This window comes from Podarcis pityusensis (genome assembly GCF_964106645.2).
Source record: "Podarcis pityusensis genome assembly, chromosome: 9".
NCBI classification, from domain to species: domain Eukaryota; kingdom Metazoa; phylum Chordata; class Lepidosauria; order Squamata; family Lacertidae; genus Podarcis; species Podarcis pityusensis.
In genome coordinates this window covers 77,169,110-77,191,559 of record NC_138034.1, presented here as the reverse complement: position 1 = coordinate 77,191,559, position 22,450 = coordinate 77,169,110, and the positions used below count along the sequence as shown (strand labels likewise).

Here is a 22,450-nt window from a genome sequence, read left to right as displayed (position 1 = left end):
CAGGAACCTCCACCGAGTAGAAGCTCCAGACTGGTGCCTGTTTTATGCATGGTCAAAGTCACAGGTCTGCCAGCACTGTCACTGCTCCAAAGATCCTCGTGGATCTTTGTGGTTTTTAAATGACATGCCAACAAAACAACAAAGCACAGTGTGCCTTTGTGAACACAGAGGTGGCCTGTGATTTGATTACAGTTTTCAGGGGAATCCATTGTCACAACCAGGGAATCTTTGAGGATCTGTGCTGGATCCATGTGGTTGTGCCATCGGGTGAGCTATGTGTGTGCCAAACTCAGAATCTGTTATTTTACTGACCCAATGAAAAATTAAAACTTTACTTTAGTGGTAGTCTTTGAGGATCCCATATAAAAACCATGCACATTCAAGAGGACCAGTTGTTGTTGTTTTTTAACTGGATTTGACTTTGTGTCAAGTTGTGGCTTGCCGCTTCCCCATGGCAGCCATATTTGTGGCAGTGCCCACAACACTTTTTCAAAGCGTCAGATATGCCACAGGCTCAAAAAAGAAAAAAGGGGAAACAGAGATGTGGGGCATACCTTGGGGGCAAGGTGGCCACACTGGGGTCTCCTCCTCCTCCTCCGCTACCAGATCTAGGCAGTGTCTCAAAGGAGGCTGACCTGGTCCATTTGCCATCCTGAATGTTGCTGCCTTTGCAATTCTGCAACTTCTCCTGCATTTCCACCAGAGAAATCACGGCCCCCAGATCTGTGCTCTGCGTCCATGCTGCCGGACTTTACCTAACTCTTAAAGCATCAAATTCACTGGGGGTGCCTCTGCTAACAAGGCAGCGGCCGCATCCCAGAGGCAACAAGTGTGGGGAGGCTGTTCCCCCGAAGGACGCAGCCTTGCCCCGCTTCCCCTCTGGGGCGGCCGTTTGGGGCTTGCTGCAGCCGGGAGAGCCGAGATCTGAAGGCCGGGAGCGGGCGGCCCTGGCGGTTAATTGTGAGTCATTTAGGCTGAACTTTACAAATGGTAGAATCTGAGTTCCCAATTAAGACATTGCACTTCATGTGTTAATTAAGGCTTTTTCTTTAAATCAGGCCACAACTCCTCTTAATTAGGAGGCTATAGCCATTGTAATTTGAACTGGTCTGAGTTTAAAAACACCCATGGCGGAAGTCGCACCTGGGAGCTGCAGCCAGCGAACACTCTAAATTGGTTTCGTTCCCTGGCGGTGATTATGAGGAGCCCAGCAGGGCCGTAATTAGAAGGGTGCAGCCTTTGGGGGGGGAGCAGGAGGGGGCTGAGCGAGGAACGGGCGCTGCCATGGCTCCCAGCGAGGTGGCACGGGCCAGTTTCTCAGCACCAGAGCATGCCTTGAGCGCATGGAAAGTGCTTCTTCAGGCTTTGAGCCCAAGGAAGTCCTGCTTTGCACAGCACATGAACTATGGAACTCCCTGCCGCAGGAAGCAATGGTGGCTTCAGAAGAGGATTAGACAAATTCATGGAGGAGAGGGCCATCGATGGCTACTAGCCACAGTGGCCATGCTCTGCTTCCACAGTCGCAGGCAGCCATGCTTCTGATTATCAGTTGCTGGAAACCGCTGGCGGGGAGAGGGCTCTTGTGTTCAAATCCTGGCTGCAGATTTCCCACAGCCACTGTGGGAAGAGGATGCTGGCCTAGAGGGGCTGCTGGCCTGATCCTGCTAACTCTTAGGTTCTTTAAGCACCAGCTCTGGCGCATTGTGGAGGCCCAGATGCGCAGCTGCTGTGGTGCTGCTTGGGAATGCTTGACGTTGCTCAGGGGGACACTATCAGAGAGCCTGTGTGACCTAGTGGCTAGAGTGTCAGACTAGGACCTGGAAGAGACCAGGGTTCAAACTCTCCCTCAGCCACGAAGCACAACCTTGGACCAGTCGCTGTCTCTCAGCCTGACCAGCCTCCTCCTCATATAACCCTCACAAAACTATGAAGGCCAAGGTCATCCATGGCAAGGGCAAGACCAACAGCTGGGGCTTTGTCAGGTTCAAGGTTGTTGTGGGGGTTAAATGGGGAGGAGGAGAACTATGTACGTAATTTTGAGCTCCCTGGAGAAGAGGTGGTCTATAAATTGGGGGGGGGGGGGATGCACCTTAGCTAACTTAACGAACAGGGAGGGCAAGGAGATGGGCAAATTCTAGATGTGCAACAGGAACAGAGGGGTTAACTCCAGTCCGCTTGGTGCCATTCACACAGCCACATTGATTCTCTTTTCAAAGCACAGGCAAACTGTGGATGCAAGTTGGGTTTAGCTAGCCACCAGGAGATGGCAGGTTGGGCTGCAAAGCAGAGACGCTGTCACAGGGATCTCTTCAGCAGGTGCCACGCTCTGCCTGCCCAGCCCCACATGCTGTCACAGACTGGCTGGGCAAAGAGGAGTGGTGGAAGGCACACCAGCCGGGGAACCCCCATGGGAACTCCCGGAGGAAGACGGCTCAGAGCCAGGGGACTGTTGGTGGGAAACAGAGGAGAGGTCAGGGGGAGAAGATAGGGAGGAGGTGCCGGATGCTGAAGGGGCAACAGGGTTTAGTGAGAAGGAAGAGCCCGTGACAGGGAGTGGTTCAGACGCCGAGGCTGGGTCCAGAGACTGCTGTAGAATCCAAGGGGTCTCCCTCTCTGACAGCTCCCATCTCCTCTGGTCTCCAAGAACTCACAGGGTAATGAGAAGAGCAGAAGAGAGACCAGAGGTGCGCAGGCACAGTTTGAGACTGCTTGGGAAACATCCAGGAGAGGAGGAGCCTTAGAGAGGGTGGAAGGCAGGGACCTTCAGTCCTGGTAACTGCTCCCTAGGGACAAGACCTGCTGGGAAGCATGCTGAGACCACAAGGCCGAGTTGTCTGTTCGGTTTCTTGAATCAAGAGTTAACTTCACTGACAGCGGAGATCTGCTTTCTTTCTTGCTGACCTGCATCTGACTCCAGCTCTGTGGGGCCAGCTGACATGCCCTTCAGTGGCCCAGGGAGCTGGGGAGGAGGAATTGCAGGGAGCAAGGTGCGCAGAGTCCCGGGAGACACACAGTAGGAAGAAAGCCTGACAGAGGCCTCCAGCCACGAGGGCAACCCTCTCCTTCCACTGCTGGAGGAGGTAGATGCCTCTGAGCCCCACTTGGCTGGGGGTCAGGTGTGGGCTTGGGGATCATCTGGCTGCCACCTTGAGAACAGGGTGTTGGACGAGATGCCCTCCACACCCCACCTTTGGCCCCACCCACCTGCAGCCGCAAGGCTCTCCCGGCACCCTCATGTTCAGTCCATGCCTCTCTTCGCACCAACAAGGCCTTGCAATGTATACCTGAGATTCTGTGCAGCTGCGTCGATCCCACTTTGCAGGCAGGTGTTGCTGAGTCGGGGGTGGCGGTGGTTGGGGGGGGCGAGGAGGGATCTCCCTGCTGCGCTTGCTGGTCTCACGACAACACCCCTCCTTCTTGCAGAACGGCTCTCCTGCGGTCGCGGCCCCGGATGGCCCTCCCTGTGCAGAGCCTTGTGTGCCTTGCTGCCTTCGGCCTGGCGCTGCCCCTGGCCATCAGCCTCTTCCCGCAGATGTCTGAGGTCAGTGTCACAACCGCCTCCCTCCTTGCGATGGACGGATGGGCGGAAGGGAGCAGGCTGGGGTGGAAGGACCTGTGCTCTGTGGAGACACTCTGCATGTGCTCCGGGGGACCCTGTGCTTTCTGATTATTTTGTGTCCTGGATCCATTGCCCTATGCCAAGGGTCTGTTGCAGGGGTTGACAGCACGACAGCCGTGGGCCCTTGATGTTTTCCCCGGCACCCAGGAAACTTCTGAGTGCCCCGCTCCCTGCCCCCTTGGCCATAAGTTGCTGATGGCTGCCACCTTTTTCCTCCCTTGACAAACACAAAGCACTGAAGGAGGACACTCCTTTCCCTCTTCCCCTTTCAGCTCTTTGTGCTTTTCAAAGTTCAGATTAATACTGTTGGGATCTGACATTTTCCCTGTGTGCTGGTCCCGGGGGGGAAGGTTACCGTTGGCGTAGTCAAAGTCCGGTCCTGGGTCACTGGTCTGGAAACAGTTCACAAGGAGCGAGGCGAGGTCCGAAGCAGGAAGCCGGGCGGGGACAGGATCACTGGTAGGTCAGGTCTGGGTCCGGGCAAGAGCAGGTACTCAACGACGTTGCTCCCACAACCTGGGACCGGGCTGACTGGCCTTTATCTTCTCTGAGGCCAGGGGCGGTCCTGGCCCCCAGGAGACCCGCCTCTCCTGGCCTTAAGGCGAGCACTCCTCCTGGGAGAAACCAGTTCCCTCCGCCTCTCTGCCCTAAGCCTTTGCAGTTCAGGAGAGGCTGGGGAATTACTGGACCCAGGGGGAGACTCACCTTCCTCTGGCAGGGCCGGGAGAGGTGCACCTGTAGGCTCTGTGTCCTTAATCACCTCCAGAGCTAGAGTGGAATCACCTGGTGCCTGCTCCTGAGGATCCGGCACAGGTGCAGGCGCTTCAGATCCAAGCCCCCCCCCCCCCAGCTCAGCTGGCCCTGGAGGCGGGGACTCTTGTGCAGGCTGGGGTTCCTCCGGTTCAGCCTCTGAATCGGATTCCCAGGCCATCACACCCTGATCTTTTGGAAAATTCAACTTGGTGTGTGTGTGTGTGTGTGTGTGTGTGTGTGTGTACACACTTTCTCTCCTTCTGTATCTCTCCCTCTGTGTGTAGGGGTGATCTGGGGCAAGGGGGAGAGAAATGACCAGAGCAGGGGTCACCAATGGCTCCCACCCCAAAATCCAAATGTGCCCACGGGCCGGAGAAGGTTGGTGGCCTTGGACTCTTGGATGCCTAAGGTGTGGCAGGCAACTCTCGCTCTCTCTTCCTCTCCTGCCACGGTTCCACTGCCTCTCTGCACCTGTGTGATGTGGGTGCCTCGTGGGTCCCATCCCAGACTCAAACTTTGCTTATAGGTGATCAAAACAAGGGAGGCACAGAAGGGGTGCCTGCCACCCCAATGGCAGCTTTGATACATGCTTCTCCTAAATGCCATTATTTGGGGAGACCCCCTGCCCTCTTTTAACCAGGAGCATCATGTTAGTTGACCGTTGGGTTTTAGAGGGTTACCAAAAGGACCTGCGCGAAACACTCGGAAGACCCAGTCAGTGATGTGGGAATGCTGAGGATGATGGTGGTGATTTCCTCTGTTTGCGAGGTGCAGACTGAATGTGGGAGAGGCTGTGGGAAGGAGCCTTGCAGAAAAACATGGCAGAAGGTGTCTCCTTGCCTATCCCTGAAGTGTGGCGCAGGCCCTCCCTCACCATTGCAGGACCCAGCCTCCAATGCACAGCAGGCGCAAGCTGAGGCTGGGTCTTGGGCGTGCTGGAAAGAAGAAAGTATCTAGAAAGGCTGTGGGGAAGGAATCAGGCCCCGATGCTGCTCCCCACAGGGCGTGTGTCCTCCAACCCCAACTCCATCCCCACCAAGCTCTCCGCAGGAGGGGTCAGGGCTGCTCTCTCCCACCTCTCTTTGCGAGTCCTTCATGGGTTGCTTCTCCGGTAATGAACGGGGTCGTTTCTGGTCACTTTGCCTACCTGGTGGTCCAGGTGATCCATAGCAGCCCCCCTCCACTGTCCTGCCTGGGGGGGCCCAGTCGCACCGGCTTCTGTGCTGCTGCAGCAGTGAGGACCGTCTTGAGAGAAGAATGTTCCACGAAAGGGGTCCATGCTGGTTGGCGAGACCACCCAGGAGGCTGAAGGCAGACATGAAGGTCTTTTTGGTGATGGCTCCTTCAGAGTCAAGGCTTGGTGTGACTGTGACCCTACTGGAACAACAATATGCTGTATTTGATTTACATGGTTGGTTTTAGGGTTCTTGCGTTGAATAGCTCTCGTCTGTTGCTTTTGGTCACCCTGGGGACCTTTGGGCGGATGGGCAGAATGCAGATTTAATCAAACATAAATGGTGATGATGATGATGATAATTCTAAAAAAATGAAAGGGGGAGTTGAGACCGTGAGCCCAGAGTGTGTGCCAGTGGGGCAGACGGGAGAGAGGTTGTTCAGAAGAACCACCTGGCAGGTGCGGGTACCAGGTGTGACTAACCAGGTGCCCCAAGGGGAAACCAGCAAGCAAGACCTGAGCAGGACTCTCCCCTCCCGCAGTTTTGTTGCCTCCAGCCATGGAGCAGAGCCATTGTGGCTAGTGGTCATTGTGGCCTGTAGCCACACATCGCCTTGTCCTCCATGCAGCTCCCCAGTCGTCTTTGGAAGCCATCCAAGCTGGCGGCTGCGAAAGGATTCTCACGTACTGCTAGGACCCCTGCCTTTGGGGGCCAAGGCTTGGAGGCTGCCCATTCTGGAGCAGAGTCCTGAGCCCCAGCTGAAAGAGCCCTCTCACCTTGACTGCCAGGCTCGTGTCAGGCTCTGGCCTGAAGAGGGAGGCCTTGAGGGATGGCGTGAGGCTCTGGAAAGGCTGAGAGCCTCTCTCCTCCTCCTCCTCCTCCCCCTGGTTTGGATGGGAGACAAGCTGTCTCTGCGGGTGGGGGTTTGCTCCCAGCTGAAATTCTGTTCCCTGCACAGGCTTCCTTCTGGATCTCCAGGCCAGGAGGGGGGAGGGAGGGAGGGAGGGAGGGGGGAATAGCTCCCTCTTCCCCAATCTGTTGGAGCCGCCATCTTGCTGGCAGGGCGCCATTGGAAAAGCAAAAGGTTAATGAGCTAATAATTTGCGGCAGTGGGGGTGGGATTGCAGCAGTGGCAGCAGCCGCAGCGGCAGGGAGAGAGGATGACAGTGAACCAGCAATTACTAATTAGATGCAGTTTAACAGGAGGAGCAAGTGACATCTCCTCTTCACCAACTGTCAATAATTAGCGGATCTGGTGAGGCTGAAATGTGTCCACAGTTAAAAGGCTGCTTTTTAATGGAAGGGGGGGGAAGGGACTCGATAAAAAGAGCCGCACGGAGGTCACTGCCATGGTCCCCGAAAAGGATCTCCCAATCAGGCAGGAAGATAAGGATCCTCTGGGAGCGGCCGCTGTCTGGGGCGGGTGGCAGAGATGGCCCCCGTGGGAGAGGAAGCCAGAGGGGGGGCATTGGTTAAACTATGGAACTCTTTCCTGCAGGAGGCAGTAGCGGCCACCAATGGATGGCTTTAAAGGCAGATGAGACCCACTGATGGGGGAGGAGAGGGCTATGGATGTCCACTAGCTACGTCTGCAAGCAGCGATGCTTCTGCAGGCCGGTTGCTGGAATCGCCGGGAGGGGAGAGGGCTCTTGAGCTGGGATCTCGCTTGCTGGTTTCCCATGGGGGCATTGGCTGGCCACTGTGAGGCCAGGAGGCTGGACTAGATGGGCCATTGGCCAAAAACATGAAAGCATTAGCAGGATTGCAATAACACTTGCGATGTAGAAATTATTATTATTATTATTATTATTATTATTATTATTATTATTAATACCCTGCCCATCTGGCTGGGTTTCCCCAGCCACACTGGGTGGCTTCCAACAGAACACTAAAATACAATAACCTATTAAACATTAAATGGAGAGACTTGGATGATGAAATAATATGCAGTTGAAAAAGTTGACATTAGGACCCTCGGAGGGGAAGGTGGGAAGTCTAGGGATTTGGAGAAATCTCTAAATATGGATATGTATTTGGTAATGTTATAATTCCACACTTGTAAAATCAAATAAAAACTATTTCATAGATGGGCCATTGGCCGGATCCAGCAGTCTCTTCTGACTTTGGCTGCGAATGCAAGGCCAGGCGTGGATCTGTGGCTCAGGCCTTGCTGGAGCTGCCCAAGGGCAGAGTAGGCATTTTCTCAAGGACCTCGGGGTGGTGTGCCTGGGTCTTCCCCCTCTCCCTGTTTCTCCTCGCAACAACCCTGCAAGGGAGATTATGTTGAGAGACAGACGGGCCGGCTCAAGGCCACCCAGTGAGCTTCATGGCTGAGCCGGGACTGGAACCCGCCTTTCCCCAGTCCTAGTCCAACACTCCCATCGCTGGACTGCACTGCCTCTCTTCTGCTGGTGGTGGCGCTCTTGTGCAGCTTCAGTTCACTTCCATTGAGCAGGAGAGCAGTGACCAGGGTGAATCCTTGCACGTGGGTGTGTGGATGAGGACTCTGTGGTGGAGAATCTGCTTTGCATTCTGAAGGTCCCTGGTTCCATCCCCAATGAGATTTCCTCCTGGAAACCCTGGAGAGCCACTGCTGCTGGCCAGAGTGAGCAGTACTGAGCTGTGGGGGGGGGGGGGAGGCAATGGTCTATAGACTATAGACCACAAAGGTTATTTATCCACAATGGGCATCTATCCACTGGTAGGTGGGTAGCTCAATCAGAGCATGAGACTCTTAATCTCAGGGTCATGGATTTGAAATCCATGCTTGGCAAAAGATGTCTGCATTGCAGGGGGTTGGACTAGATGACCCTTGGGGTACCTTCCAATTCTACAATTCTATACTATGACAAACCCAGACAGCATCTTAAAAAGCAGAGACATCACCTTGTCCATATAGTTTTTATCAGTAGTGATGTATGGAAGTGAGAGCTGGACCAGAAAGAAGGCTGATCACCAAATCATTGATGCTTTTGAATTCTGGTGCTGGAGGAGACTCCTGAGAGTCCCATGAACTGCAAGAAGATCAGACCTCTCCATTCTGGAGGAAATCAGCCCTGAGTGCTCCCTGGAAGGACAGATCCTGAAGCTGAGGCTCCAAGACTTTGGCTGTCTCATGAGAAGAGAAGACTCCCTGGAAAAGACCCTGATGTTGGGAAAGATGGAGGGCACAAGGAGAAGGGGACGACAGAGGACGAGATGGTGGGACAGTGTTCTCGAAGCGACCAGCATGAGTTTGACCAAACTGCGGGAGGCAGTGGAAGACAGGAGTGCCTGGGGTGCTCTGCTCCAGGGGGTCACGAAGAGTCGGACACGACTAAATGACTAAACAACAACAACAAATTTATTTGGGTAGCTGAAGCTATGAAAAACAAAATACATAGAACAGAATAAAATGCATTACGCAGTTAAAATAATTATTAAAACCAAGCATTCTGTCAGATTAACTTTTCACCCCACAAGCCTTCCTTCTTAAAATTGCCTCCGAAAGCAAAGCAAGCCACTCTTCCAGAAGTGTTGGGGGAACCTCTCCCCTGATGAAAAGTTAGAGACCCACTCAGTCTCCCAGCTGGCGGATTTAACTCACTGAGCAAGGCTGCTCTTAAGTCCTCGTAGATTGGACAAACCAGTAAGTTGTGGGGTGAATCTTCAGGCAGTTTGCCTCCTCCCCATGGGCAAACTCTTCATAAGGGACCGGGCGATGGAGTCCTTCAAGTGTGGCAGAGCGTGTGGACTGGAGCCGCAGCGTTGCCAAGGCTTTTCTCGTGGATCTGACTTCTTGACCCGTGTGGTGTTGGCCGCACAGTGGGGCTGAGGGGTCTGAATGAGTAGTTTGGCATACCAAGGGGAACATTGGAGGCAGAAGTGTGATCGGCACAAAAGCCATGTTTTAAAATGTGAGAGTTCATGTGGCCAGATGTCAGCTCAAAGTCTGTCAAGCTCAGTGTCCAAAGAGAGGCCACATGTGTCAAAAACTGGGTTCTCTAATTCCCATGCTTCTGTTTCCAGCAGTCTTTCAAACCACAGTTCCACAAGCCTGTCAGATGCCCGACTAGAGTCCAGGCATTTTATTCTGCAGAGTTCTTACTCTGACTGTCATTTAGCAATGTTGGGGGGGGGGGGAGACTTGATAAACTCCCCTGAAAAATTCTTGGACATTTCAAGAGGACACGATGGCCTTTGGCTGTTTCTCATGCATTTGTGTGTGTGTATAGATACATCTTCGTTGTTTTTAATATTTTGCCACCACATTTCCGGTCTTGCCCCTGGGGCCATGAGGTCCAGAAACACTTTGGAAAGTGAAGACGTCTTGCTCTCGAAAGCCTCAGAAGAAGCCTCAGCCTCTGCCATGGCTCCTCAAGAGCCACCCTCTGCCTGCCCTGGAGTTCGCTGGCCTTGTGCCCATTGCGATGGTGCTCTGCGCTTGAGAAGTCTGGAGTTGTTTCCGATGGTCCTCAAGGCTGTGCTGTAGCCGGTGCCCTTTGCGAAAAAAGAAAATTAGTGACCTTTCTTTATAAACTGACCTTCGCTACAACAACTCCCAGAGTGGCAAACAACTTAATCTAAGGAAAAACAAATACAACGAAACAATGGTTTGTGAATTCATCTGACAAAAGTCAGCAATAAGAGGGGAATTTGTGCTGGGGCGGAGGGCGGAGGAAGAAGAGCTACACAGTTTGTCGAAAAGGGAAGGGGGCAGGCAGCTGAGGACTCCAGGGGATTCAAAGTGTGAGGAAGGAGATTCCGAATCAACATCGGGAAGAACTTCAGGATGGCAAGAGCTGTTCAACAGTGGAATGGGCAGCCCGTTGGAAGTTTCTTAGCAGAGGTTGGGTGGCCGTCTGTCAAGGATTCTCTGGCTGTGATTCCTGCATTTCAGGGGGTTGGACTAGATGACCATGGGCAGCCCCTTCCGGTTCTTACTATTCTGTGACTGAAGGCGCATCTAAAACCAAGAAACTGAAGTTGGCCCTGCTCAGGCTGAGAGCCACAGTCCCATGAAAAAGGAAAAGCGATGCTCCCAACCCACAGCATCCTTTGATTCAAAGCATTTTTAAATCATGCTGTTCAGTTGAAAATAGGCTTCCGGGGTGGTGTAGAAATAGCACAAAGCCCCCACTCTCAAGCTGACAGGCTAAAAGGCATGACACAAAAGGAAGCACGCCCAAGAGAGAGGAGGAAGAGAGCAAACTCCAGGCACCGGTTCTGAGTTACAGCATTCTTGCAGTGACCAGCTGGAAGGGAAAGAATGGGAGATGAGCCGCCAAGAATTTCCTCAGAGCTGATGGAGAGGCGCTGCCCTCTCCTCTCTCCCCCCCCCTCCTGCCGCCTGCTGGGATGCCTCTGCCAGAGAACAGGAGAACAATAAAAGAACAATGCTGCGAGACTCCCAGCCTTGTCAGCAAAGTCCAGCAGAACCACACGAGCCCAGCTTGGGCCAGCTAAGAAGCGCATCCCAGCTCCAGGCTCATTTCTCGGGGGGGGGGGGGGAGCAGTGGCATAGCAGGGGGACGGGGGACACCGGGGCACAAAATTGTTAGGGGTGCAAAATTTCAACACCCAGTGCAGCCTCAATACAGTTACGCCCTTCCGTCACTGAGCTTCATGGATAATGGCTTCTCCATGCAAACCAGAAAACTTAACGGCTCTTTTTTTCTTATCTCTGTGGCTGCAACCTCTTGGGTGATGCAGATGCCATTAGGCAGTTGAATGCGCATGTGTCCTCCCTTTGTTTCCCCCTGTCCACCCCTTGTGTGTGGCCCCAGGCACCGGCAACCCATGCTACGCTCCTGGGGAGGAGGGCATCCTCATTGCCTTCTCCTGCCTTGCGCCATCTGACTTGGGAGCATCCAGTGAGGGGTGTGGGGGGCTTTGGCTGCTCGTTGCTGCCGGGGTTGGGCCAGGCAGTTTCTCAGCCCGCGCTTTGTGCCAGCCTCCTTCTCCAACTGGGCGCCCTCCAAAGGCTTTGGGCTGCAACTCCTGCCAGCGTCAGCAGCGCACAGACTTGCTGGCTGGGACTGATGGGAGGAGTGAACCGCATCAGAAGAGGCTTCAGCTGGATCAGGCCAGTGGCCCATCGAGTTCAGCCAGCATCCTGTCCTCACCCAGATGCCTGTGGGAAGCCAGCAAGCATCTCTGAATCTCTCACCTCACAGGCGGAAGGAGCAGCAAGCAAAATCAAGACCCTGCTCCCTCCCTCTCTTGCCAGTCCCCCTGCCCAGTCTTCTCGCCCCTCACCCTGCTGGCACGCCAGCCCTGTCTGTATCACAGGCAAAGCTCATGGGTCCAGCTGGGGACTTCGGATTTCCTCTGTCCTTCCCCTTGGCTTTGCCTTGACGCTCCCCTCGGCTCCCACCACCCCTTCGCCTAGCATCCAGAAGAATACCTTTGCTGCAAAGACCACCGGAGGGCAGGGAAGTCTGCTGAAACAGGAACTGCCTCCCTCCCTTGCTCCCTCTTCCTGGAGCAGGTGGGTTCCTGAAGTAGCTTTTGCCCTGGTCTTGGACACTTGAGAAACATCCACACTCCCTCTGTCTTGGACCCTGAAACTACTTGAGGGACATCTTTGGGAAAATAAAAGGCTCAAGAGTAATTGTTGTTGTTGTTGTTGTTGTTGTTGTTGTTTAGTCGTGTCCGCCTCTTCGTGACCCCCTGGACCAGAGCACGCCAGGCACTCCTGTCTTCCTCTGCCTCCCGCAGTTTGGTCAAACTCATTCTGGTAGCTTGGAGAACACTGTCCCACCATCTCATCCTCGGTCGTCCCCTTCTCCTTGTGCCCTCCATCTTTCCCAACATCAGGGTCTTTTCCAGGGAGTCTTCTCTTCTCGTGAGGTGGCCAAAGTCTTGGAGCCTCAGCTTCAGGATCTGTCCTTCCAGTGAGCACTCAGGGCTGATTTCCCTAAGAATGGAGAGGTTGGATCTTCTTGCAGTCCATGGATCACCGGCTTGCCGTGGCGAAGGGGCTTGAATAACTCAGAGAAGCTATGAGCTATGCTGTGCAGGGCCACCCAAGATGGACAGGTCATAGTGGAGCATTTTGACCAAACGTGATCCACCTGGAGCAGGAACCGGCAAGCCAAGAAAACTCCATGGACAAAGACAACAGGCTCAGGAGTAAACCCTCCACAAATCCAGAGTGGAGTCCCTAAGGCAGTTGGATGGTGCCTCGTACGCCTCCTTTCGGCAACTCCTGCAGCCAAGCTGGTGCCCAACGTCTTGCTCTGCTTTCCTTTGGACCCCATCAGCCAGGCCAAGAGGGGGGTCTTGTCGTCTGGGCAGCCCAGGACCTCCAGACACACTGCCCAGGCTTGTGCCCCGAGAAGGTCACTTTGGTGCTGCTGACGCAGCGGTTTGCTTTCACCCCCAGAGGCGCACTCCGTTGCCTCTCGAGACAGCTGGATGCCCAGAGGAACAAGAAGAATATACATATATGGACCCACTCTATTCTTGTGTTTCTTATTAAGTTAAAACTGTTTTTAATGTTGTATTTCAGAGTGTGACTTTCCATGAGGTCTCTTGTGCTCGGATCCTGCTTAGGGGTTTCCCACAACAGGCATCTGGTTGGCCCCTGTGCAAACAGGATGCTGGACTAGGTGGGCCATGGGCCTCATCCAGCAGCAGTCTCTTCTTGCGTGACCTGCCTCTCTCCTTGGGCACCTCCCCTTTGCCTTTGCTTTATGCAGCCTGAAATTTTGTATTTTCGTGTTCTGTTGGAAGCTGCCCAGAGTGGCTGGGGAAACCCAGCCAGATGGGCGGGGTATCAATAATAAATTATTATATTATTATAATGTGCCATGGAGTCATAATCTTAAGGACTCTGCACGTTAGCGGTGACCTGAGCCAACCCAACCAACCAACCAACCAACACCCCCCCCCCCCGGTCTCCCCAGGGACCCTCCTCGGACCTGTGCATTCTGCCAGCCTTGTGGCCACATCTCATAAGATTGTAGGGTTGGAAGGGACCCCCAAAGGTCATCTAGGGCAATCCGCTGCAATGTAGGAATCACATTCTCATTACAGCCCATCCCACGCCTGCCTGCAGCCATCCTGAGGAGCCCTGGCCAGCAGCAGCAGCCCCTCCTGAACCACAGAGGATGGTGTGGGGCACGGGCCACGGCAGGGGAAGGGGGGAATGGCAGGCGCCAGCCACCACCTGCGAAGCTCTGGGGCAGGGCAAGTGTTGTAGCCCGCTGGGTTGCCAAAGGAACCTTCCATCTGTGGAGTCGGGAGTGAAAGGGGTGAGGGAGGAACGAGAGCCCCCCTCCCAGCCCTGGAGACCCTGCAATGGCCTCCAGACTATGACTCTGCAAGGGAAGACTTCCCTCTCTCTCTCTTTCTCCCGGTGCCTCTGGACTCCTTGAGACGGGCCTTTGAAACAAGGCAAGCAGGTTCTGCAAGAGGCTCAGTCCAGGCCGAGCCCCCACCCCAAGCGCTGAGCCTGGTCCCAGGGTTGGCGTCCCTTCTGAAGCAGAGAGAGGCTCGTCCGGTGAGGAACTGGAGGCCAAAGGGGTCACGACAGGGGAGGGGGAACCCTCTTGTGTGGCTCAGGAGGGTTCAGCAGCCGGATCCGAGCAGGATCCGGTTTCCTCCTCCTCCTGTTCTCTCAGCTCCTTGCTTCAAGTATGTAAACTATCTGCATTGCAAGCCCCTGCTAACCAGCCCCTACCGCCCCCCAGGTGTGTGGGGTGCTGGTGGGCATCAAAACATTCCTCTTTAACAGAGCCTTCACTTCCTAGTGCCTCTAAGCCATTAAGAGTCCTACAAAAAACAAACAACCTTGTAGAGGCTTGAAAGCTGCTCTCAGGAGGGAGGCACTTTGGAGCAAGGGGTGGGTGTTTTATGCACCACCCGCCTTGCAGCTCCCTGCCCCGCTGAGAGAAAAAAGACCTAGTCATTGTCTTACTTCTCTGGGATCCATCTCAGACACTTGCTCTCTCCCACTGCTGTTGGCGGGCTGTGCCTCTGCCCATGTGCAGAGTGACGTCCCAAGGGCAGGGGCAATATCACCTCATCTGGTCTGGGCAGTCATCTCTGCTGCCGGGTGCTGTGCTTGGTCCACGGCCCAGAGCAAAAGGCATATTGGAGCTCTGCACATGCTTTGTAAAAGATAAAGGGACCCCTGACCGTTAGGTCCAGTTGTGGCCGACTCTGGGGTTGCGGTGCTCATCTCGCTTTATTGGCCAAGGGAGCCGGCGTACAGCTTCCGGGTCATGTGGCCAGCATGACTAAGCCGCTTCTGGCGAACCAGAGCAGCGCACGGGCCGGAGCAGAACCTATTTATCTACTTGCACTTTGACGTGCTTTCGAACTGCTAGGTTGGCAGGAGCAGGGACCGAGCAACAGGAGCTCACCCCGTCACAGGGATTCGAACCGCCGACCTTCTGATCGGCAAGTCCTAGGCTCTGTGGTTTAACCCACAGCGCCACCCACGTCCCTTGCGCACATGCTTTGACTGAGCAGCAAAAAACCCCTAATGCAATTCTAGGCAGCATCAAAGAGGCATAGTTTGTCTAGATCAAGTCATGGGACATCTCCTCTGCCTTGGTCAGACCACGTCTGGAGGGATGTGTCCTGTTCTGGGCACCGCAATTTAAGAAGGATGTTGACAAGCTGGAAGGTGTGCAAAGGAGGGAGACCAAGAGGACGAAGGGTCTGGGGACCAGGCCTTAGGTGGAACGCTAGGAGGAGCTGGATATGTTTAGCCTGGAAAAGAGGAGATACGAGAACCAACACCAGATATCTAAAGAGCTGTCACATGGAGGAGGGAGCAAGCTTGCTTTCCCCTGCTCCAGAGGGTAGGACTCAAACCAATGGGTTGAACTGATTACAAGAAATGTATTTTGGACTAAACATCCGGGAGAGCTGTCTGATGGTAAGACTTCTTCAATGGTGGAATGGACTCCCTCAGAAGGTGGTGGACTCTCCTTCTCTGGAGGCTTTTAAGCTGAGGTTGGGTGGCCGTCTCTCAGGGATGCTTCAGCTGAGATTCCTGCATTGCAGGGGGTTGGACTAGATGACCCTGGAAGACCCTTCGAACTCTAGAATTCTGTGTTTCTGTGCAGGGCTTTTTTTTCCAGCCAAAACTCACAAGAACTCCATTCCAGCCCTTCTCAGGCGGGCACCATTGCCATTCTAAGAGAACGTTCCGGCGCCTCTTTTTCCAGAAGAATAGCACTGGTTCTGTGATTCCTGACAGCCAGAGCAATTAAGACCCTCCACAGACTGGGCCTCCATCTCGCTCCTCATCCGAGGCTCAGGGCTCCTCGACACGGCTTCCTGCCCAGTGTTGGAGCAGCAGGCTGGCTTGGCAAGTGAGCGGCGGTGGGGGAAGCAGGAGAAGTGGGGCTGGCTACCAGGCAGCCCCATCTGCCGCTTCCCTCCTCAAGACCCGCTGCTGCCGCAGAGCCGCTTGGGTCTGGCCTGCTCCTCCTTCTGTGGGGCTGCCTCTCCCTGTCTTGCCCACCCCTGGGCCTGACCTGCCTGTCCTTCACGCACCCCGTAAGGCCTTGAAGCAGGAGTCGTTGCTTCTGGGCTCCGTGTGGGGCTGGCAGGGTCCCTGGATGTAGGAGCCCCCTAAGAGGCAGGGAGGGAGAAGCAGGGATGGTAGGTGCGTCCCCTACAGGCAGCTTGCCACGGGGCTGCCATCACCTGGCCCCCAGGAAACTACAACTAATCCAGAATGCGGCAGCTAGACTGGTGACTGGGGGCGGCCGCCAAGACCACATAACAATGGTCCTGAAAGACCTACATTGGCTCCCAGTACGTTTCCAAGCACAATTCAAAGTGTTGGTGTTGACCTTCAAAGCCTTAAACGGCCTTGGCCCAGTATACCTAAAGGAGCATTTCCACCCCCATCGTTCCGCCCGAACACTGAGGTCCAGCTCCGAGGGCCTTCTGGCAGTTCCCTCATTGCGAGAAGCCAAGTTACAGGGAACCAGGCAGAGGGCCTTCTCGGTGGTGGCGCCCGCCCTGTGGAACACCCTACCACCAGATGTCAAAGAGATAAACAACTACCAGACTTTTAGAAGACATCTGAAGGCAGCCCTGTTTAGGGAAGCTTTTAATGTTTAACAGACCACTGTATTTTAATACTTTGTTGGAAGCCGCCCAGAGTGCCTGGGGAAACGCTGAGAGATGGGCGGGGTATAAATAAGAAATTATTATTATTATTATTATTATTATTATTATTATTATTATTATTATTCCTCTCTAGCAGCCACTCTTCGTTTATCTGATAGTTTGTTTTTTGCATTTATACCCCACCCGAGGTGCCCAAGGCAGCATCCCTTTCCTCTTGCCCTGATGTAGTTACCTCTGGGCAGGGACTCGGATTTTTGGTTTCTTGGCCTGTGTTCCTCTGCAAAAGGCCATGTATGCTGATGACAAATATTCAGGATTTATTATTATTATTAAGGGGGGGGGAGGGAGAACAATTCGTTGAAATGGCATTGGCCAGTCATTCACCTGAGAATCTCTTTATTCACTGGCCTGCGAGAGTCTTGCTCCATCTCAGCCCCTGAGGGTTGAGGACTTGAACTAAGAAAGGCAGCTCCACCTTGGCTTCCGTCATTCCCCTCCCAAGAGCTGTCCAGGTGTGTGTGTGGGGGGGCTACTTGCCTTATTTCTGTTGCAGACGCGGTTGGTTGTGGCACTCGCTGCCACAGCAACCGGTGTGTGTGTGTGTGTGTGTGTGTGTGATGCTGCAAAATGTGAGTGATGGAAGTTGCTATTCCTCCCCACTCTCTCTGCCCCTCCCCAACCTCCTGCATCCTTCAACACTTTGGGAGACAACCGCACTTTCTGAAAACACTGTTATTCATTTGTCTCCAAGGGAAGCTTCAGCTACGCTTGTGTAATTAACCCTGTTAAACTGACATTCCTCCCTAAGGACGGAGGGAATACCTGCGTTTTGCTGGACGCCACAGAGGGGGCCTTGGATGGCCAAGAGAATGGCATTTCTGATGGCAGCTGGGAAATTCTTATCTTGAAAGTCAGTAAAAATATATACAGTATTTTTAAAAGAGAAAGGAAATAGGAAGAATGGCAAGGAGCACAAGCCGATATCACTTCCTGGGAGCTGGGCCTCTGGTTTGTGGAGAGAGGCTAACGAAAACCATTCTTGTTTCACAGGAGCCTTGGATGCCCCAGGCCTTTATGGGAAAGGAGTTGTGCTTGGCTAAGGTTTGTTAGCAGTGCTCTGGCAAAGTAGATTACCTTTCGAGGGGAGGTTAGCAGTGCCATCCTGATTCAGTCTGTGCCTGGGGCGTGCAAATGAGTGTTACATCTGCTTGGTCCTCCTCTTAGCCGTCCGCTGAGCTGCAGTAAACATGCCTGGCTTAAGGTGTGTAAAGTAACCACAGTCTCGTACTTGGACAAGCCTTCGAATGTTTATTTTTTCTGGGCCAGAATATGGTGGGCACATTGGGGCACTGGCTTGTTTTGAGTGATTTGTTCCACTTCCCAAATCCTGCAGAAGGGAAGATATTTATTCCTTTTGACCTTCCTTACCTGTCCACTGAAAGGGACACGGGTGGCGCTGTAGGTTAAACCTGATCAGAAGGTCGACGGTTTGAATCCCTGCAATGACGGGGTGAGCTCCCGTTGCTCAGTCCCAGCTCCTGCCCACCTAGCAGTTCGAAAGCACGTCAAAGTGCAAGTAGATAAATAGGAACCGCTCCGGCAGGAAGGTAAACGGCGTTTCCGTGCGCTGCTCTGGTTCACCAGAAGCGGCTTAGTCATGCTGGCCACATGACCCGGAAGCTGTACGCTGGCTCCCTTGGCCAATAAAGTGAGATGAGCGCCGCAACCCCAGAGTCGGCCACGACTGGACCTAATGGTCAGGGGTCCCTTTACCTGCCCACTGACTATTTTATGTTTTGATACTTTGAGCGAAACTCTTTGGAAAGGACCTTGAAGGGGTCTCAGGTGCAGTGCTTGCCATCCCATGAGCTTGGAATCCTCTGCCCCAGAGATGGGAAACATTTGAGAACCTAAGAAGAACTCTGCTGGATGAGGCCAAAGGGGCCCATCTAGCCCATCTAGCCTGTTCTCACAGTGGCCAACAGATGCTGCAATGATAAACCCATAAGCAGGACCTGAACTCAACAGAAACGCTCAAATGCCATGATGGAAACGCTTGGTGCAACTTCGTGTACGGTTCTGGGTACCTCACTGCAAAAAGGATATTGTAGATCTGGAAAAGGTCCGGAAAAGGGCAACCGAAATGATTGAGGGAGTGGAGAAGCTCCCATGTGAGGAAAGGTTGTGGCATTTGGGCCTTTTTCGTTTAGAGAAAAGGTGGATAAGGAGAAGCATGATAGAGGTGTATTGAAAATCATGTGTGGTTTGGAAAAAGTGGATAAAGAAAAGGTTTTCTTCCTCTCTCATAGCACTAGAACTCGTGGACATTCAATGAGGCTGAATGTTGAAAGGTTCAAGACCGGGGTCAGCAAACTTTTTCAGCAGGGGGCCGGTCCACTGTCCCTCAGACCTTGTGGGGGGCCGGACTATATTTTGGAAAAAAATATATGAACGAATTCCTATGCCCCACAAATAACCCGGAGATGCATTTTAAAGAAAAGCACACATTCTACTCATGTAAAAACACGCTGATTCCCAGACTGTCGGCGGGCCAGATTGAGAAGGTGATTGGGCAGGATCCGATCCCCGGGCCTTAGTTTGCCTACCCATGTTCAAGACAGACAGAAGAAAGTCCTTCTTCATGCAGCGCAGAGTTAAACAGGGGTGGCCACCAACTTGGATGGCTTTAGAAGAGGATGAGGCAGAGTCATGGCGGATCAGGCCATCAGTGGCTACTAGTCGCGATGGCTAGTTTTCTCCCTCCTCTGTCAAGGTACCAGTTGCTGTGGATCCCAAGGGAGGAGAGTTCTGCTCCTGCTCTCGGTTCTGCTTCCAGGCTTTACCTGGGCACCTGCTTTCCCTACGTTCTTATCCAAAGCAGGACCAAGAGATGCCTTGGCTCAGAAAATCCGCAACAGAGGAGGTTCCACAAGCTGTTCTTTGAGTGATCCCAAGTCATGAGACACTGAGGTCCAGCTCTGAGGGCCTTCTGGGGGTTCCCTCACTGTGAGAAGTGAGGTTACAGGGAACCAGGCAGAGGGCCTTCTCGGTGGTGGCGCCCGCCCTGTGGAACGCCCTCCCACCAGATGTCAAGGCAATAAGCAACTATCTTACTTTTAGAAGACATCTGAAGGCAGCCCTGTTTAGGGAAGTTTTTAATGTTTAATGCTGTACAGTACTGTGTTTTGAATATTCAGTTGGGAGATGCTCAGAGTGGCTGGGGAAACCCAGCCAGATGGATGGGGTATAAATAATAATTTATTTTTATTATTATTAATCTCAGGGTTGGGCAAAAAGATTCCTGCATTGCAGCAGCTTGGGCTGGATGATCCTCACAGTCCCTTCCAACTCTGCAGTTCTGTGAAACCGCCCTTCTGGGGATTTGCAGAAGTCCTGTGAGCCCGGCCCCAGCTGGCCCTTGCTGATGCGCGGAGGCATCTGGACCAGGTTCCTGAGGCCTTTGTTGTGCTGACGCAGCCCCCGCCGCGCCCTTTGCAGAGGCTCTGTGTGGCTCAGGGCAGGCTCTCCGCTAAGCCCTCCAGCGCCTTCCTTTTAACACCTTGCACCTGTGGGACTTTCATGCTCAGCTGTGCAAACCGAGACGGGGGAAGCTCCCGCCATCCATGCTGTGGAGGGAAAGTGGAGAGGCTGAAAGCTCCTAAGGAACGTCATTCATCCCTCCAAAATTCACTGCTTCGAAATGTCAAACACGGGGAGATGATCAAAGCCGAGGCAGGAAGAAATGAGGGGCCCCCGTCCCCTCTGGAGCAGGTAATTGCCCTTTAAAGATCTCTGAGCCTGGCAGATGAGGAGGGGGGGACCTCTCCGACTGGCCTCCTTTCCCATGGTGACCAGAAGGCCAGGTGTTGCAGGAGAGGGAGCAAACAGGAGCATGGCCCATTTCTTCCAGCATCCTGTTCTCGCAGTGCCCCATCTGGGGAACCCGGAAGCAGGACTCAAGGACAAGAGCAACTCAGTTTCCAGCAACTGGTGCTCAGAAGCTTTGCTGCCTCCCCTTGTGGAGTCTCCCTCCCCGCTGTTGCTTCTGGACTCCGGCAGCCCCAGACATCACAGAGTGCCGAGGCTGAAAGAGACCCCAAAGCCAGCTTGTCTAGAAGACCGGCCGCTGTCAAGTCGGGCCCTTCCTGGACCACAAGTGTGGGGGATTCCCCACGCCCCACTTCCCCTGAACTTGGCTCTCTCCTTGGCCCCTGCAGCCAGAGCCACCCCTGTTGAATTGCTGCCCCCCTTCACTTGCTGGTCGGGAGCCTGGTCCCTTCTCCTTCAGAGAACCTGCCTGCCTACCTGCGCCTTTCTCCAAAGGTGGAGCATCAAGCCCAGGCACAAAGCGCCCGCTCTCTGCCTCTCTAGCCACCTTTGCGTGGGGTGCACGCGGCAAAGCAGCCACCCCAAACACAGCCTCTTTCTCCTCCTCCCGCAGCCTGCCCTGCTTGCCTCCACATCCCCAGAGGCCCCTGCTGAACCCATGTGGAGATGGTGTCCGTGTGATAACACCCGCAGGTAGATGAACCCGCTTTCTGATGGGGCTTAAGGAGTCCAGAAGTCCTTGGACAAGCACTCCCACCATCCCTGGCCACCCTGGAGAACTACTTCCGGTCAGTGTGGACAATACCGGTCAAAGGGAGCCAGTTGGGTCTCTTCCTCTGCCTGCCACCTTGGCCCTGGCCCCTCCTGCCCGTGGGTCTTTCCAGCCAGGATGCCAGGTCTCCGCCCCAGAGTCCCTGGGCAATGTCACAGAAGCCCCAGCCCAGCCACTTGGCCTCTGAGCTTCTTCCTGGCTGCTTAGAGAAGGAGCTGCACCTTCCAGCTGCCAGCAGAGGGGATCTCTGCGGCGTCTGGAGCTGCCTCCTCGTTCCTCCCCTGTACCTCTCAAGATCTTTCCATGTTCTGCTTTGTGTTCCAGTAAGAAATGAAATGGTGAAGTTGCTAATAATGGCTCTAAGAGAAAACATGCTACATCTGTTATGGATAGCAGTACAAAATTAGCTACTCACACCTCTGACACCCAAGATGTCTTCACTTAAAATACCCGTTGGCTTCCTTTACATAACTTGCTGATTATATTTAAAAGAAATACAATTTTGCAATTACTCTTCTTTCTGGTGCGCATCATTTTCTTTTTATGTTTATATATTTCTCCTTCATTAGTGCAGACTGAAGGGTGATTAGATCCCTTCAAACATTTTACAGAGGTTAAACGTTGATTAAGATTTAATTATTACTGTAAATAGCTTGGAATGACATATGGTGCAAAAACCTGACATATGTGCATTTGAATAAATGAAGTGCTATTTCCCAGGATGCACCGGGAACTGTTTAACAGCTTTGCTGAAGGGTTATGTTGCACCTCATGTTAAGACTGCTTGGATGTTATATTTTGTTGGGTTTCTGCAGCTGAAAGCTAAGAACAGTTTTTCCAGTTTTTAAAAACATTGAATATTTTAAATACCTAAATTGTTTTGCACAATTTTTTGCTAATTTGTCTAACTAGGTTAAACATTTTCAAAAGCATTTAGGTTTTCCCATGTTAGGTTCCTAGTATTGTGTCAGGCTTGGCGCCGGAGCCAACATACAGGACTTCCGATGTATTAAATTGAACTTATAAACTGCATAAAATGTGTGGTCGCAAGATAAAAGTGCAAGCAAATCGTTATTTGAGTGACGTGCTGCAGGACAGGAGGGTGAGATTCCTCCAGATAACAAGAGGTGTGTGGCGTTTTTATAGATCCTTGAGAAGCACTTGGAAAACAGAGAGAGAATAATTTGCAGAGATGGAGAGAGAAGGAGGGAGGGAGGGGGAGAG

At 53.3% G+C, this 22,450-nt stretch overlaps 1 protein-coding gene across 3 annotated transcripts in view; it reads left to right on the top strand.

The window, feature by feature from the left end:
* Nucleotides 1-22,450, top strand: part of SFXN5 (sideroflexin 5) — a 95,895-nt gene that overhangs the window by 64,977 nt on the left and 8,468 nt on the right. For all 3 annotated transcript variants that reach the window (XR_013990480.1, XM_081021095.1, XM_081021094.1), the window contains one exon: nucleotides 3,424-3,541. Coding sequence is in view for 2 of the 3 variants with exons in the window: in XM_081021095.1 (XP_080877221.1) it covers nucleotides 3,424-3,541 (118 nt within the window). In the remaining variant the exon portion in view is untranslated. The remainder of the gene's footprint in view (nucleotides 1-3,423; nucleotides 3,542-22,450) is intronic.